The sequence below is a fragment of the Myxocyprinus asiaticus genome, chromosome 4 (genome assembly GCF_019703515.2).
Source record: "Myxocyprinus asiaticus isolate MX2 ecotype Aquarium Trade chromosome 4, UBuf_Myxa_2, whole genome shotgun sequence".
Classification (NCBI taxonomy): Eukaryota; Metazoa; Chordata; class Actinopteri; order Cypriniformes; family Catostomidae; genus Myxocyprinus; species Myxocyprinus asiaticus.
In genome coordinates this window covers 61807604-61824217 of record NC_059347.1, presented here as the reverse complement: position 1 = coordinate 61824217, position 16614 = coordinate 61807604, and the positions used below count along the sequence as shown (strand labels likewise).

Here is a 16614-nt window from a genome sequence, read left to right as displayed (position 1 = left end):
TACAAACACACACACTTACACTCACACACAAACTCACACAGACAACAAACACACAGACACACACATTTACACTCTCTCTCTCACACACACACACACACACCTCACACACAAACACACACTCACACTCACACACACACACTTACACTCTCACACACACACAAACACAGACACACACACCACACACACAAACACACTCATAGACACAAACACAGACACACACCCTCACAGACACACACAAACACACAAACTCACACACACTCTCACACAGACAACAAACACACAGACACACACACCTCACACAAACACACAGACACACACACACACAGAGACACACACAAACTCACAGACACACACAAACTTGCACACACACTCACACAGACAACAAACACAGACACACACACTTACACTTTCACACACACACACTTCACATAAACACAGACTCACACACACACACACACACACAGACACACACAAACACACACACTTACACTCTCACACACAGACACACACACCACACAGACTTACACACACACAGACAGACACATACACACAGACAGACACATAACACAGACACACACACACTCACAGACACAACACACACTCTCACACAGACACTCACATACAGACACACACTCTCACACAGACACACACTCTCACACAGACACACTATTATTTTAATGATGTTATTTTAACTTTTAATACTTTATACTTCTTTCATTGCAGTATTTGTTATACTGTGTTATAATGACAGTGTAATAAGATTCACCATTCAAACACATACAGTAATAAAGAAAAACAGACAAAACAAAATAGTTTTTTAGTCAATCGTATCAGTTGTCGGTCATAATATAAAAATACCCTTCTAAGTTTGCTGCTCTTCAACGGTAGTGGCGAACCTCCGGTAAACCTTTGGCAACAATGGACTCATTTGCATGAGATAATGATCCGTGTCGAATTTGCGGCAAGTTTGCGGGAAATTTGTCATGAACTCTCGATTTTTGTAAGGGTCATTAGCAACGTATCGGTGCGTTCTTATTTTAAATGTACTGCTCAATTTGCTGCTTTTCTCATGTGAGGAAATCGCTTTTATCCGTTTTTATTTTTTCCTTGTGTCAGGTGTCATTTCTCAACGTTTAAGCAGTGTGAGGAGTGGCTGAAGCGTCTGAATAGAGCGATCGCACATCCTGCCCGTCTCGAGGATCTGTTCGCTCTCGCATATCACGCCTGGTGTTTAGGAGGGAACACGGACGACGAAGATCAACACCTGCATCTGTGCAGACCTGGTACACGACCGAGCACTCATCTCTTTATCTTTAGAAATGTATTATTATTATTATTATCACTGTTACTGTGCTGGTAATACAGATGATACTGTAATGATGAGGTTGTGCATATTAAACGGAAGTCATCGTGTTGGTTTGTCTCAGGTGAACATGTGCGTCACAGGATGGAGGTGGAGTTGAAGCGGATGGGCTTTGACATGCAGAACGCCTGGAGAGTGTCTGATATCAACAGCAACTACAAGTACGATATATACACCTCTTACCAAATAAACTGCACATCCCATAATACACACTAAGTTCACATAGATGCCCTGCTGTTGGAAGAATAGAAAGACTGATTGAACTCTGCAGTGGCAGACCTGCTGTGGAGATGGATAATTAAAGTGAGTCAACATGCTGTGATCTGTGAGTCAGCAGCACATCCGTGTGTGTGTGTGTGTGTGTGTGTTACTCAATTCTGATGTGTAAGATCGGACATTGAACGATCACTAAGGATGTTAGGAATTAATCTGAGGCTGTCATTTGATGGTGAGGGAGACGGGAGTCGAGGCAGACAGCTGTGTCTGTGTGTCTGTCTGTGTGTACGTCTGAGCACGTGCGCGTCTGCACACCCGCGTGCGTGCGTGCGTGCGTGTATATGTATGTCTGTGTGTGTGTGTGTCTGTCTGTCTGTCTGTCTGTCTGTCTGTCTGTGTGTCTGTCTGTGTGTCTGTCTGTGTGTCTGTCTGTGTGTCTGTGTGTGTGTGTGTGTCTGTGTGTACGTCTGAGCGTCTGCGCGCATGTGCGTGTATATGTATGTCATGAATGTATGTCTGTGTGTGTATGTATGTGTGTGTCTTGAGTGAATGTGTCTGTGTATGTGTGTCTCTGTGTGTGTCTGTCTGTGTCTTGTGTTTGTGTGTCTGTCTGTGTGTGTCTGTGTGCACATCTGAGCACATGCGCGTCTGCGCGCCCGCGTGCGTGCGTGTATATGTATGTCTGTGTCTGTGTGTGTATATATATACATGTCTGTGTGTTTGTGTTTGTGTGTGTGTGTTTGTGTGTCTGTCTGTGTGTACGTCTGAGCACGTGCGTGTCTGCGCGCCCGCGTGCGTGTGTATATGTATGTCTGTGTCTGTGTGTATATATATATATATATATATATGTGTGTGTGTGTGTGTGTGTGTGTGTCTGAGTGTATGTTTCTATTTGTGTGTGTGTGTCTGTCTGAGTGTGTGTCTGTCTGTCTGAGTGTGTGTCTGTCTGTCTGAGTGTGTGTCTGTCTGTCTGTCTGAGTGTGTGTGTGTCTGTCTGTCTGAGTGTGTGTGTGTCTGTCTGTCTGAGTGTGTGTGTGTCTGTCTGTCTGAGTGTGTGTGTCTGTCTGTCTGAGTGTGTGTGTCTGTCTGTCTGAGTGTGTGTGTGTGTGTGTGTGTGTCTGAGTGTGTGTGTGTGTGTGTGTCTGTGTGTGTGTCTGAGGGTGTGTGTGTGTCTGTGTGTGTGTCTGAGGGTGTGTGTGTGTCTGAGGGTGTGTGTGTGTGTCTGAGGGTGTGTTTGTGTGTGTCTGAGGGTGTGTTTGTGTGTGTCTGCGTGTGTGTGTCTGTTTGTCTCTGTGTGTGTCTCTGTCTGTGTGTGTGTCTGTCTGTGTGTGTCTGTCTGTGTGTGTGTGTGGGTGTGTGTTTGTGTGTGTCTGCATGTGTTTGTGTGTGTGTCTGTTTGTCTCTGTGTGCGTGTCTGTTTGTCTCTGTGTGCGTGTCTGTTTGTCTCTGTGTGTGTGTGTGTTTGTGTGTGTCTGTATGTGTGTGTGTGTTTGTGTGTGTTTAATAATGGATCTGAACATGAAAACAGAGATGTTGTTGACTGCTGCGCTATGTTAATCATTTAAAATTTCTAATTGCTGCTGCTTGGATATTCAATCTATAATAATAAAAGCATAAAATCACATTGACAACAGCAGCTTTATGTTCAAACCATTAAACCCAGTACTGAGCCACATGGTATTAATCAACCACTTGTTGATCTGCACAAAATAGGTGCTGTTTTAAAGTTTAGACTCTTATCTTTATAATGAATAAAGCTGATCAGACCAATTCTCAAATACTGCTTTACAACTGTTCCATTTTCATAATTTGCAAATTTGCAGTCATAACAATCATATTTAAAACCAGTAAAAAGATCACGTGTTATATATCTTTGGAATCGTTTTATCAGAGACCAAACTACAGTGAGTATTAGCGTGTGAAATCCACATGTATGATAAACAGAATTTTAGTCACATTTTGGTTTATTGCTTCATGAAAAATAAACATGATGTAGAAAATGGCATATCGTAACGTACAGCAGACGATTCTGAATCAAACAAGTAATATTATGTGTAGATCCTGGAATATTCCTCAAAGTGTGTGATGACAGCTATGGTGGCTAATCGCTTCTAGCATCTCTATAGAAACAGTTTATATGGGATAGATTCACTGTAAAACGCTTAACGCACATTTTTTGGAGTGATGGAATAATGTGCCCATATGCTTGTTTTTTCTTCATTGGGTCACTTAGTTAATAAAATTAAAGTATTTTAATATTTTTTTCTAGATGTTTGCATGCATAGTTTTCAGTTATTCTGTTTTAATGTTCAATCAAACACCTGAATACTTGCTTTGAGAGATTTTTGGACACTTTGACTAAAGAAAAGCCACTTGCGTTCCAAATGCTATAACTTTTTATTTCTGTACTCTTTATTTACACAACATTTTTGACAGCTACTCTTGACAGTTTGGGGAAATGCTCTTATTTGCATCCTAAGATACACTATATTGCCAAAAGTATTCGCTCATCTGCCTTTAGATGCATATAAACTTAAGTGACATCCCATTCTTAATCCATAGGGTTTAATATGACGTCGGCTCACCCTTTGCAACTATAACAGCTTCAACTCTTCTAAGGCTTTCCACAAGGTTTGGGAGTGTGTTTATGGGAATTTTTGACCATTCTTCCAGAAGCGCATTTGTGAGGTCAGACACTGATGTTGGACGAGAAGGCCTGGCTCGCAGTCTTCGCTCTAATTCATCCCAAAGGTGCTCTATCGGGTTGAGGTCAGGACTCTGTGCAGGCCAGTCAAGTTCTTCCACACCAAACTCGCTCATCCATGTCTTTATGGACCTTGCTTTGTGCACTGGTGCGCAGTCATGTTGGAACAGGAAGGGGCCATCCCCAAACTGTTCCCACAAAGTTGGGAGCATGGAATTGTCCAAAATCTCTTGGTATGCTGAAGCATTCAGAGTTCCTTTCACTGGAACTAAGGGGCCAAGCCCAGCTCCTGAAAAACAACCCCACACCATAATCCCCCCTCCACCAAACTTCACAGTTGGCACAATGCAGTCAGACAAGTACCGTTCTCCTGGCAACCGCCAAACCCAGACTCGTCCATCAGATTGCCAGATGGAGAAGCGTGATTCGTCACTCCAGAGAACGTGTCTCCACTGCTCTAGAGTCCAGTGGCGGCGTGCTTTACACCACTGCATCCGACGCTTTGCATTGCACTTGGTGATGTATGGCTTGGATGCAGCTGCTCGGCCATGGAAACCCATTCCATGAAGCTCTCTACGCACTGTTCTTGAGCTAATCTGAAGGCCACATGAACTTTGGAGGTCTGTAGCGATTGACTCTGCAGAAAGTTGGCGACCTCTGCGCACTATGCGCCTCAGCATCCGCTGACCCCGCTCTGTCATTTTACGTGGCCTACCACTTCGTGGCTGAGTTGCTGTCATTCCCAATCGCTTCCACTTTGTTATAATACCACTGACAGTTGACTGTGGAATATTTAGTAGCGAGGAAATTTCACGACTGGACTTGTTGCACAGGTGGCATCCTATCACAGTACCACGCTGGAATTCACTGAGCTCCTGAGAGCGGCCCATTCTTTCACAAATGTTTGTAGAAGCAGTCTGCATGCCTAGGTGCTTCATTTTATACACCTGTGGCCATGGAAGTGATTGGAACACCTGAATTCAATTATTTGGATGGGTGAGCGAATACTTTTGGCAATATAGTGTATTATATATATATAATACACTATACTTGGGACAACTATGGGGGACAAATGATTTTAATGTGCTCCTCATTCCAAATATGGAGAAACTGTTTCTCATATCCAAATTTAATATTCAGAGTTAGCTGTAAGTAAGCCTGTGTTATGTTTAATATCTTATTTCACTCAGCAGTGAATTCATTAGAGATGCAGTGAAATATATCTGAATCTCTCTGTTACGAGCAGATGTGCTGTCAGCGCTTTACTCAGAGCACTTTGCTGCCCAGAGTTATAACATCTGTACATCATGATGTTCCTTGTTTATATCATCACATACTGACATAGAGACATGTTGCTCGAAGATAAGAAACATGCCTTGCATCACACAGATTAAAGTCTGTTGTTTTGTGTGCAGTTTTTATACTAAACGCAGCGTTCAAGCCACACCCTCAAATGGTTTTAACCAATCATCAATTCTCTTTGACTAGCCGAGTTTTCCTAGATCAGCAAACAAACATCACCTTAGCAGAACAGAAACTTAAGTGCATTTCGTCATAATATTTTAGGTGAACTAAATAAGACCTGTTCGCCCTGAAAGTATAATTTAGTATTAACCGAATACTTGAAAAATAAAGAACAATCCCGTTACTTTACTAGAGGAGTGTGTCATCTCGTTACGCTGTAACACTGATTGTGTTTTCACATCTGACATCATTGGTCTTGTTCTGTTTGTAGATTGTGTTCCAGTTACCCTCAAAAACTGCTGGTGCCCGTTTGGATCACGGATAAAGAGTTGGAGAGCGTGGCTTCCTTCAGGTCCTGGAAGAGAATTCCTGTGGTTGTGTACAGGTGAGATGATAAAGCTTCAAGTTTAGTAATGTCTCGGTAAAAGCTTCGATAAAAGGGAGAAAAGGGTCAAAATGTTTACTTAGGGAAAAAGTTGACTTCTGTGATTTGATTGGCTGATGTCACATCTGTCAGATTAAAAACCACGCAAATGGTCAGACCATCGTTTTTCCTGGGCAGAAATGATTAAGAAACTCGCGTGATCCCGCTCCAGAGATAGCGCACACGACGCTCACATGAAACACAGATGCGTGCTTCCGATGAGAAGCATATTTAGAGCTTATAAAGCGCCGAATGCGGGATGAATGTCATTGAGTTTGAGTTGAAACATTTTAATGCCATAGAAACCCTGTTCGTGTTTTTTTTTTTTTTTTTTACTTTTTCTTTTTTCTCCCCAATTTGGAATGTCCAGTTCCCAATGCGCTCTAAGTCCTTGTGGTGGCGTAGTGACTCGCCTCAGTCCGGGTGGTGGAGGACGAATCTCAGTTGCCTCCGTGTCTGAGACCGTCAATCCGCGCATCTTATTACGTGACTTGTTGAGTGCGTTACCGTGGAGACGTAGCACGTGTGGAGGCTTCACGCTATTCTCCGCAGCATCCACGCTCAACTCACCACATGCCCCACCGAGAGCGAGAACCACATTATAGTGACCATGAGGAGGTTACCCCATGTGACTCTAACCTCCCTAGCAACCGGGCCAATTTGGTTGCTTAGGAGACCTGGCTGGAGTCACTCAGCACGCCCTGAATTCAAACTCGTGACTCCAGGTGTGGTAGTCAGCGTCAACACTCACTGAGCTACCCAGAACCCGTTTACATTTTGGCCCCATGCACTTCCATTGGAAGTGCCTCACTGTAGCTGCAGTTTTTGCTATTTTCTTTCTTTTTTTTTTTCTAATAAACGAGGGGCGAATGCTATCGCATTTCTTTAAATGTCACAGCTTGCTGAAGTCTTACAAAATTCGCTTGAAAATCAAGATTTTAATGATCAGTGGCTTCCTAAAAGCACTAAGAGAGAACAATCAGTGCATTAATAACAATAATCTCTCTTGAGGGTTGAAATATGCATTATTTTGCAATTCCAACAAAGGTACTGGCCAGCTGTGTATATTATTTATAAAACGAAGTTTTACATGCATTTGTTGTATTTTGTTGTACGTGAATTTTCACTTTTCATTGCATTTGTTGCTTGTGAATTGTTAAATCTGTATCTACTAAATCTGTATCTAATCTGTTATTGTTTTTGTGTCAGGCACCAGCGGAACGGTGCGGTGATCGCGCGCTGCAGTCAGCCTGAGATCAGCTGGTGGGGCTGGAGAAACACAGAGGATGAGTATTTGGTGACGTCAATAGCGAAGGCGTGTCAGCTGGACCCGGGCCCACGCACCTGCAGAACCAGAGGAGAAGGACCGGACTCGTCCGACAGTGACTTTGGTAAGACCCTGACAAAACACCGTGAAATAAAACCTTTCATTTCAGTGGAAAGTCATTTAATCACAACCAAGGAGAAGATTTCTATGAGTCCGAGCATCAGAACCATCTTAGTGAGATTAACAGTTCTCGATATCAACCACTTTTCTCAGCTTGTAAATCTAGATGGAATTCCTTTGAAGAATTCCTTCCTCGGATCTCAGTTTAATGTTAAGATTGTGAAAGGTTGACTTCCTGAAGAGTGTAAACACTGTGACACTGTGGCTCTTTTACAATGTTGGGAAATTCTGCTTCAGTATGATATATATATATATATATATACGTTTAAATATATAGCACTGCATCTGTAGCGCGTTACCACGGAGACCTAGCACGTGTGGAGGCCCACGCTATTCTCCGCGGCATCCACGCACCCCACCAAGAGCGAACCACATTATAGCGACCACGAGGAGGTTACCCCATGTGACTCTACCCTCCCTAGCAACCGGGCCAATTTGGTTGCTTAGGAGACCTGACTGGAGTCAAACTTACGACTCCAAGTGTGGTAGTCAGCGTCAATACTCGCTGAGCTACCCAGGCCCTGAGAACAATTACTTTTTAACAAAGCAATTCAATTTGCTTTTATTAAGATCCTCACAACATAATCTAAAACACAGCACTGGTCTTAATTTTGTCAAATAAAGTGCTGTACAACAGCGCATTATAATTTAAAACTTTGATGAAAACTTCTGTTCAGTACAACAGCATCAACAGCTTCAGCATCATCATTATCATAATACATTCTTCTAAACAATAGTCTATTTCTGTCTTAATTTCTTTTATGCATGAAGCTTTTATTTTGATTTGAACTTCTATTTTGGCTTTTCTGGTTCTGTGTTTTTGACGGTAGTTTCACACTTCCAGATAAGACATTTGTTATATGACCTAGTGTGATTACTGAAGCGCAAAATGCTGCGATTTATATGTATAAATATAAAGTCTGCATGCACTGCGCGCGTCACAGTGGATGAACGCTCTCTTCTGTCATCTTCTACAACAAGCAAAGCGCTTGGTGTTCATTAAAAGTGGTGTTTTCAGCATATGAGCGGCCTCACACTTTGCAGCGTACGGTACATGTAGACTGTGTATTTATTTAATTAAATTGCGTCCATTTGCGGTTTAATAAGTACACTAGGACATATCACAATTTATATTTGATTACTTGTCCATTTCAGTGTAAAAGAGTACACGCGTTAAAATAAGCATGTGAGCATTTGAAAGCAATCATGTGTCAGTCGGACAGCGTGCGGGGACCGAATTGAGTCGGTGCTCGTTACTGCAGAAACAGTGGTATCGTTACATCTTTTTTATTGTACTATTGACTTGGTACCGAAGTTATGGTATTTTTGACATCACTAAAGAAAACCAATGGAGGTTCCCAAGAATCTGTCCTGTATCAAGGCCCTTAATCCAAAAGTTCCCCAATCTCAATTATCCCCAAAAGCCAATTAATTCTGCTACTCAGCCACTTGGTGCATCGCCATTTGTAATTAGTTTCTGTCTAAATATACGTTCTTATCCTGTCTCACACAAACACACAGCGTAACGCATATAGACACAATTACGGACGTGGACTGCAGTTATGTGATGTTGTTGTGACCTGACGCTTTTGTCTCCGAGAGTGTTTACAGACTGAGAGCTAAGAACTGTGGGATTTGCCATGGGAAAACTGCTCGTGTTCTCCACAACACAAACACACAGTCAATTACGGCATTTCATCTGCCAATGTCTTGTCTGCTGGGAATGAGAAAGGGAAGTGCCACCGACTCGACGGCAAACTGACCTCCAAATCGCCTCTTAATGAGTTTCTTGGGTGTTGTCCGACTAGGAATTTGGCAGGAGGTTTTTATTCCGCAGAGTAAATGTGCTTTAATCACAGCTGTTAACGTACTGTCTTGTGAGGTGAGCGATGCTGTCAATATCGTCACAATCAAACTCTTTGTTTACAAATGAAACTGTTTAATGTCTTTTAGAAACATGTTAAAAATGCCGTCAAGTTAATAAAAATGTGGAATGTAGTTTTCTCCGTTGTCACACAGATCAGACCATGAACCGTCCCAAGATTCTGGGTACCAAACAGATTTACTAGGCACAATGCAATATATTTTGTGTCCTATTGTCCACATACGTGGACATTGTGTTTAACAGCGTGCTGTTTCGTGGTAAATCGATGCAATTTTTAAAATGGCATATCAGATGAAACTAGAGACTCTACTCTTTTTGACTCAAACAGGTTTTAATGTGAAAACTTAAGCTGGTTTCTTACACGATGTACAGGGCTCAACGCTAAGAATTTTTTCTACTGGCCCGGTTGGGCCAGTGCTTCAGATTTTTACTGGCCCTGCCAAACTTTTCACTGGCCCCACCAAAATTTTCACTGGCCCCAACACAAAAATGACAAATAGCTGTTTTTACCATCATGGCTTTAAAAAATATGTCCAAAGATAAATACTTTTTAATACAATGTCCCCCACCCCTGGAGTCGCGAGTTTGAATCCAAGGCGTGCTGAGTGACTCCAGCCAGGTCTCCTAAGCAACCAAATTGGCCCGGTTGCTAGGGAGGGTAGAGTCACATGGGGTAACCTCCTCGTGGTCGCTATAATGTGGTTCTCGCTCTCGGTGGGGCGTGTGGTAAGTTGTGCGTGGATGCCGTGGAGAATAGCGTGAAGCCTCCACACGCACTAGGTCTCCGCGGTAACGCACTCAACAAGCCACGTGATAAGATGCACGGATTGACGGTCTCAGACGTGGAGGCAACTGAGATTTGTCCTCCGCCACCCGGATTGAGGTGAGTCACTATGCCACCACGAGGACTCAGAGCACATTGGGAATTGGGCATTCCATATTGGGGAGAAAAAGGAAAAAAAATAAAAAATACAATGTCCCCTAAAATGTAATCACATTTATAATTTGCAAGATATGATTTATGCCTTATGTAATCCCATATATGCGCTTTACAAATATAAATTCATAAATACATCATATTAACCTCAGCCGTCCTGCCATTTACACATGTGTTTTTAAGCCAAGAGTTCTGTGGAGGAGATTATGTGTTTTCGGTCACCCGTTTAGTCATGCGGTCATGCAACTTTTGCCCATGTGTAGTTTTTTCACAAGAAGGATCAAAGACTTATTCACTGAGTTAAAGATCTGATTATTGGCTGAGAGAAAAGACTTGCTACTAAATCGGTTGTGATGTGTAATATACAGTAGGTAGATTTTATTAGGCCTAATCTGTGAATTAACAATGTGTATAGAACATGAAATCAGACTACCCAAACAAGACCAACACTGACTGATATACAAAGAACAAAAACACCTGTATGGTCCAGAAATGAGACATGTAACAGGTGTTTTATGAGGATGATATGAAGTAGCCTGTTTCAAATATTCATCTTCACCCTGCAGCTGAAGAGCTCTGATAATAATAGCCTAATAGCCATAGTGATCTTGCTTCTTTTCATATCAAACGGCATTATCATGTTGAATTAATGTTTACGTTTTGAAACATTACCTAATTAAATGTATACTTACATTTTGGATACTGAGGAGCTTGTGATTTCCAGACTCGTGTTTAACTGTGGGTTTATTACATCGCATTCGGCGCTTCATCTCTAAAGGCAAAGTAATGAGAGAAAATGTTTGTTTTTTTACAGTGGGAATAAAACTAGCGCTCTGTCCCTTTACGAGAGCACATGCATGTTAAACAGTCTATGCTGCACGGAGAGAGATGATGATGAGACATATGCATGGAGAGACATGGAGTTTCAGTCCTATAGAAAGAAACTGTTGATTTCTTGTGTTCCAATGTGTGGATTACTACTTTTCACCAACATGTAAAAACAAAAAATATGGAGATTTCGTGCACTGTGAACACAGAATGGGCGGGGATACTTAAAGTGTTGCACAAGACGTTAAATCCCACAGCAAAATTCATTAAGTGTTTTTTTTTTTTTTTTTTTCTGCTACTTTCTACACATTGGTAAAAGCTGCTGCTAAGACACTTGGAAAGAGCGAGGTGTAATTTGTGTGCTCTCTCGCTTGTTGTTTGCTTGCACTAATGTTATAAATGCAGCACTGGCCCGATTGGGCAAGTGACAGTTCTAGCAACTGGCCCGAATCTTTCTGCCCCGGGCCATCGGGCAGTCCTTATTGTTGAGCCCTGATGTAGTTTTGTTGCAGTTTCTCCGAAAGACGAACTCAGCTGAGATTGGCACCATGTTGTTTTGTCACATGACTCGGTGCACTGAAAGTTTAACCCTTTAATGACAGCCTAGATTCTCCTGAACTGAGATCAGTTGCTTTAAAAAGAATTAAGCATAGCCTATAGCGAAGCCAAAACGTAATGTCCACGCATATGGACGCCGGGTCTCAAATATGTTCTGATTGGCTGTGATTTATGTTGGTTAGTTGATTCACCCTAGTTGGGAGTCGGACATGTACAAGGCATACAGTATTTCACCCCCAAAATCTAAATGAAATGATGTTGCATAAAGAAAAGCCTATTTTATGACCATTTTTTACATTGTGGCATTATTACCCTACTGTAATGCGAAAATCTCTTCTCATTCTATATTTCTTGTACTACCTTTAATTCATGTTGTTTTCAATTTAAACTAATCACAGTGACATCTAATCATCACTGGATGATTTTAAGTTATTAATGTATTACAGTAATAACATTGGAGGAGAAATGTGCAGACGTGTCTGTTTTCGAGATCATCTTTAGACTTGTCAGGTCAGGTTTTGGTCAGCATTTCTTAAATCTCTCATCTTAATGACTGTAAGTGGATTGGCTATTATGGCAGGAAGTGTCTGTTCTGTCATGGTGCCAGAAGTTTCTCTGCAGTGGCCGAGTAATAACTGTACTGCTGGAGCATTTTAACAACTCAGTGGTCTCTCTCGCATACTACCCATAGTAATTACCACACAATACAATACACTGGTTTTGCTTCAATTGTTTTTATTTCTGCAATAACTGGACGCCGCTCTCTGAATTAAACATGCAACAAAAGGAGGTCATGTGAAAACAGTGTTGCATACTACTTTTGTTAATCGTTGCATACTGCATACTATTTTTAACATGCGTTGTAGTATGTAGTAGGCAGTATATATTACCATATGTATTCCTTTCTAATATCACCCACTCTCATTTTCTCTCCATTCTCTCAGATTCGTCTCTTACGGCTTGTCCTGGTTCTGACGGCAGCACGGCGGTGCAGAAGTTGTTGATTCTTGATGCCCGCTCTTACACTGCTGCTGTGGCAAACCGTGCCAAGGGAGGAGGCTGCGAGTGTGAAGGTTTGTTCTGATACACTCCTCTAATGAAACCAAAACACTCATGACAGAAACCCATCCTGTTTAAAAACCTCAGATATCGCTTGACATGATGAGGCAGTTTGTTGATTGATTAAAGTCAGTTTCCTCTCTTGTTTTGTGTGTCTGTTCTGTTTGTTTGTGTTTTTAGAGTACTATCCAAACTGTGAGGTGATGTTTATGGGCATGGCCAACATCCACTCCATCAGAAACAGCTTTCAGTCGCTCCGAGCGGTTTGCAGTCAGATTCCAGATCCTGGCAAGTAAGTGCTGTCTCTGGCCCTGTTTACATGTGTCACCTTTGACCGCTTGTGATTGCAATTGGCTGCTGTATATGACATTTAACATCTGAAGTTATATTTATCTTTAGCAGCATGTGAAGTATCAGTATCGAGTTACATTCCAACTCAAAGATCTGCAATCATGGTTGTTTATAATGTAGGTCAGGAGTTCCTGACCTGTTTTATAACCATAGTTTCTCGATTGCTGCTTCTCAGCTGGCTCTCGGCTTTGGAGAGCACCCGTTGGCTCCAGCACCTGTCCGTCATGTTGAAAGCGGCCACTCTGGTTTGCTCTGCAGTGGAGAGAGACGGGCGGCCCGTGTTGGTTCATTGTTCTGACGGCTGGGACCGCACGCCTCAGATCGTGGCCCTTGCAAAGATCCTATTGGATCCCTTCTACAGAACCATTGAGGTAGACATGAAAAACGTTTGCTCTTAAAATCTTATTGAAATCACACTTGGCTCATGCACATGTCTCATTTTTGGGCAAATTCACTAAACAGTTGATTTTCTATAAAGCTGAATAAAGTAACGGCCAGCATCATCCAATCACTGCCAACCATGTTAAAATAAAATGATACATTATAAATTCTGAATCTATGTACTGATTATCATTGTCACATGTCTGTCAAACATGTTGAGTGATCCAAACATCATCTGCAGCCTGAAACTGAACTTTTGATCAGATTTTAGGAGTGAATGCACTTAACTGCATAGAGAGCTATAGGATGCTCCCTTGCTCCCTATTTAGTGAATGACTTAACCTCCAGTGTGCTGTCTGTCTGCACTGGTCTCAGAACAGTTTATTTTCATCCTAACTCCATATAAAGCCTCTGAAAGACACATTTATCAGCTTTTGCATGAATACATTTATTCTCAATGTGAAAATGCACAGTAAATATATAGGAATGCATTTATTAATGTTAATGAATAGAACCATATTGTACAGTGATAACAGTTTATATTAAAATAAAGCGAAATGACCCACAGACGTGTTAATGTTAAAAAATATAAAAAATAACTAACATGTTTTTTTAAACTTCTGAAGGAACCCTTTTTCCACATATGTAGATATCATATTTATCAAAACAAAATGTAAAGCGGCATATCAAACGCTACTCTTTACAACCAAACAGGTTTCAATCAAAAAACTTGGAGGTTTCTTACCAGATGCTCTTTTGTTGGCACTGCACCAGTAGTAGCACTTCACGGAAATTGACGTCATGCTGTTGTCTCGTGATGCGGTGCACCTGAAGTTTAACCCTTAAATAACAGTGTTGAGTCTTGTGGACAGTATTCAGCTGGTTTTAATTCATTTAAATGATCCGTTACGTATAGCGAAGCCAAAATACAACGTCCACACATGTGGATAAATGTAAAAATCTTTTGCATTTTAAAAATAAATGTATAATTTGGGCCTTTCAGTGCTGTTTCAGTATGTTTTTAATTCATTTAACCATAGCAACCATGTTATCTGATTGGATTTTGTCTCTTTCTGTAGGGTTTTCAGGTGCTGGTCGAGACCGAGTGGCTGGATTACGGTCACAAGTTTGCCGATCGCTGTGGTCATCAGGAGAACGGAGATGATGTCAGTGAACAGTGTCCAGTGTTCTTGCAGTGGTTGGACTGTGTGCATCAGCTGCTGAAGCAGTTCCCCTGCCTGTTTGAATTCAACGAAGCCTTTCTGGTGCGTAAGAGACAGAATAATTCATTAATTATCATACAGCTTAGAATTCCTAGAGATTGGACACAGACTGACCAGCAGTATTGAAATGCACTTAATTAGTCTTCTAAAAATACTGTGCAGTCTTATGGCATAGCTGTGATCAATGTGGGGGTAGCGTCTTATAAGTAACGTACGTTTTGTGATTAGATTTTTGGAAACCTTTCCAAACACATAAGATGTGTTACTTATCTAGTAGTTTACTGTCACAGTTAATAACCTGAGAGCATAGTCCCGTAAACCTGTACTGCAAATGAGCAACAAAACTAGATCTAAAACTGATGTAATCAGCAACTAGACACTGCTAGTGGTGTAACACCTATTAAAGGGGTGTAGTCGTTGCATGCAAACTAAATCTGGGGGACTAGCCTTTGTGCATAGCAAAAAATACAACTTCTGATTAAAAAAAAAAAATAGACGCCTCCATTCTGGTAAAGGAGCATCAGCCAAAAAAGGTTACGCAAACATAACTAACAGGTTACTTTTCTATAAGAAGTAAAATTGTTACATGTTAGGAGTTGTGTAATAATGTAACACTTTTAAAAGTAATTTTTTCCCCACTTTATATGTCCACATGTTTTTCTTTAATAGTTGCATGTATTGATTTACATGTTTTTTTGCTGTGTTTGTAGGTGAAACTGGTCCAGCACACATACTCGTGTCTTTATGGCACTTTCCTTTGTAATAACGCTAAAGAACGAGACACGCATAACTTATATAAACGCACCTGCTCTGTCTGGTCCCTCCTGCGCACCGGCAACAAGAACTTCCAGAACTTTCTCTACATACCCTGCCATGACATGGTGAGCTCACACACACAGTAAATTTAGCGATTACTTACTTTGCAGCTTGTATGGATTCATAATGCTACGACTTGAGATTTGAATTCTTAATATTTTGCTACCAAATTGTCAGTTTGGCCAACTGGCCCTTCTCAGTTCTTCTACGTGTCAAAATGGACCTGTTTCTCTGTATAACGCTCGCCTCGTGATTGTGTTTGACGACTTTTGTTGCAGGTTTTGCAGCCGGTGTGTCACACGCGTGCTCTGCAGTTGTGGACGGCCGTTTATCTGCCAACGTCGTCCCCGTGCACAGCGGCCGAAGACGCCATGGAAATCTACATGAGCCCATCAGCACAGGGAGATGACTTCACGGCACGCTCTCTCGACAGGTACGATTCAGAACGGCTTTGATTTTTATTCAGTGGGTTTACATGTTGCCACTGCCTTCAAACATTCACACTGCCAGTTAAAACGCTCGACTAATTTCTTGCAAGCTAATTTACTCATTCTTTATTTGTCCGCATTCCAAGCGATCTCCCGAAAGAAATATCTTGATATATTTCTTCATCTACCAATCAGAATTTTGCACGGCTGCTGTCAGTAAATTACAGATGGATTCCTGTAAGTCACTGCTTCATGTGAGCACTAACGTTAGAAGTATAACATAGAAAAATTACTTTTTTCTATTGTTATAAAGAAAACATTGCCATCACAGACTTTTCACCATCAACCATGTAACAAGAATAAAGAAAGTCTGAACTGAGAGAGTTGTGTTGTATTCGAGTTGTATTCTCAATCTGCCCCCCAGTGGAGAACTGTGGTAGTGCTCAATGAAAATATTGACAGATTTCATGTCGTTCAAACCCTGTATGACTTCTTTCTTCTGTGGAACTCAAATGATAATGCCCCACAGA

General features: G+C 41.5%; 1 protein-coding gene across 7 annotated transcripts in view; it reads left to right on the top strand.

Moving 5' to 3' along the window:
• LOC127433147 (myotubularin-related protein 4-like) overlaps nt 1-16614 on the top strand; it is a 92276-nt gene that overhangs the window by 61676 nt on the left and 13986 nt on the right. For all 7 annotated transcript variants that reach the window (XM_051684842.1, XM_051684870.1, XM_051684861.1 and 4 more), the window contains 10 exons: nt 1117-1283; nt 1428-1524; nt 6019-6132; nt 7381-7562; nt 12771-12899; nt 13066-13177; nt 13412-13607; nt 14697-14882; nt 15551-15721; nt 15935-16089. In XM_051684842.1, coding sequence (XP_051540802.1) covers nt 1117-1283; nt 1428-1524; nt 6019-6132; nt 7381-7562; nt 12771-12899; nt 13066-13177; nt 13412-13607; nt 14697-14882; nt 15551-15721; nt 15935-16089 — 1509 coding nt within the window. The remainder of the gene's footprint in view (nt 1-1116; nt 1284-1427; nt 1525-6018; nt 6133-7380; nt 7563-12770; nt 12900-13065; nt 13178-13411; nt 13608-14696; nt 14883-15550; nt 15722-15934; nt 16090-16614) is intronic.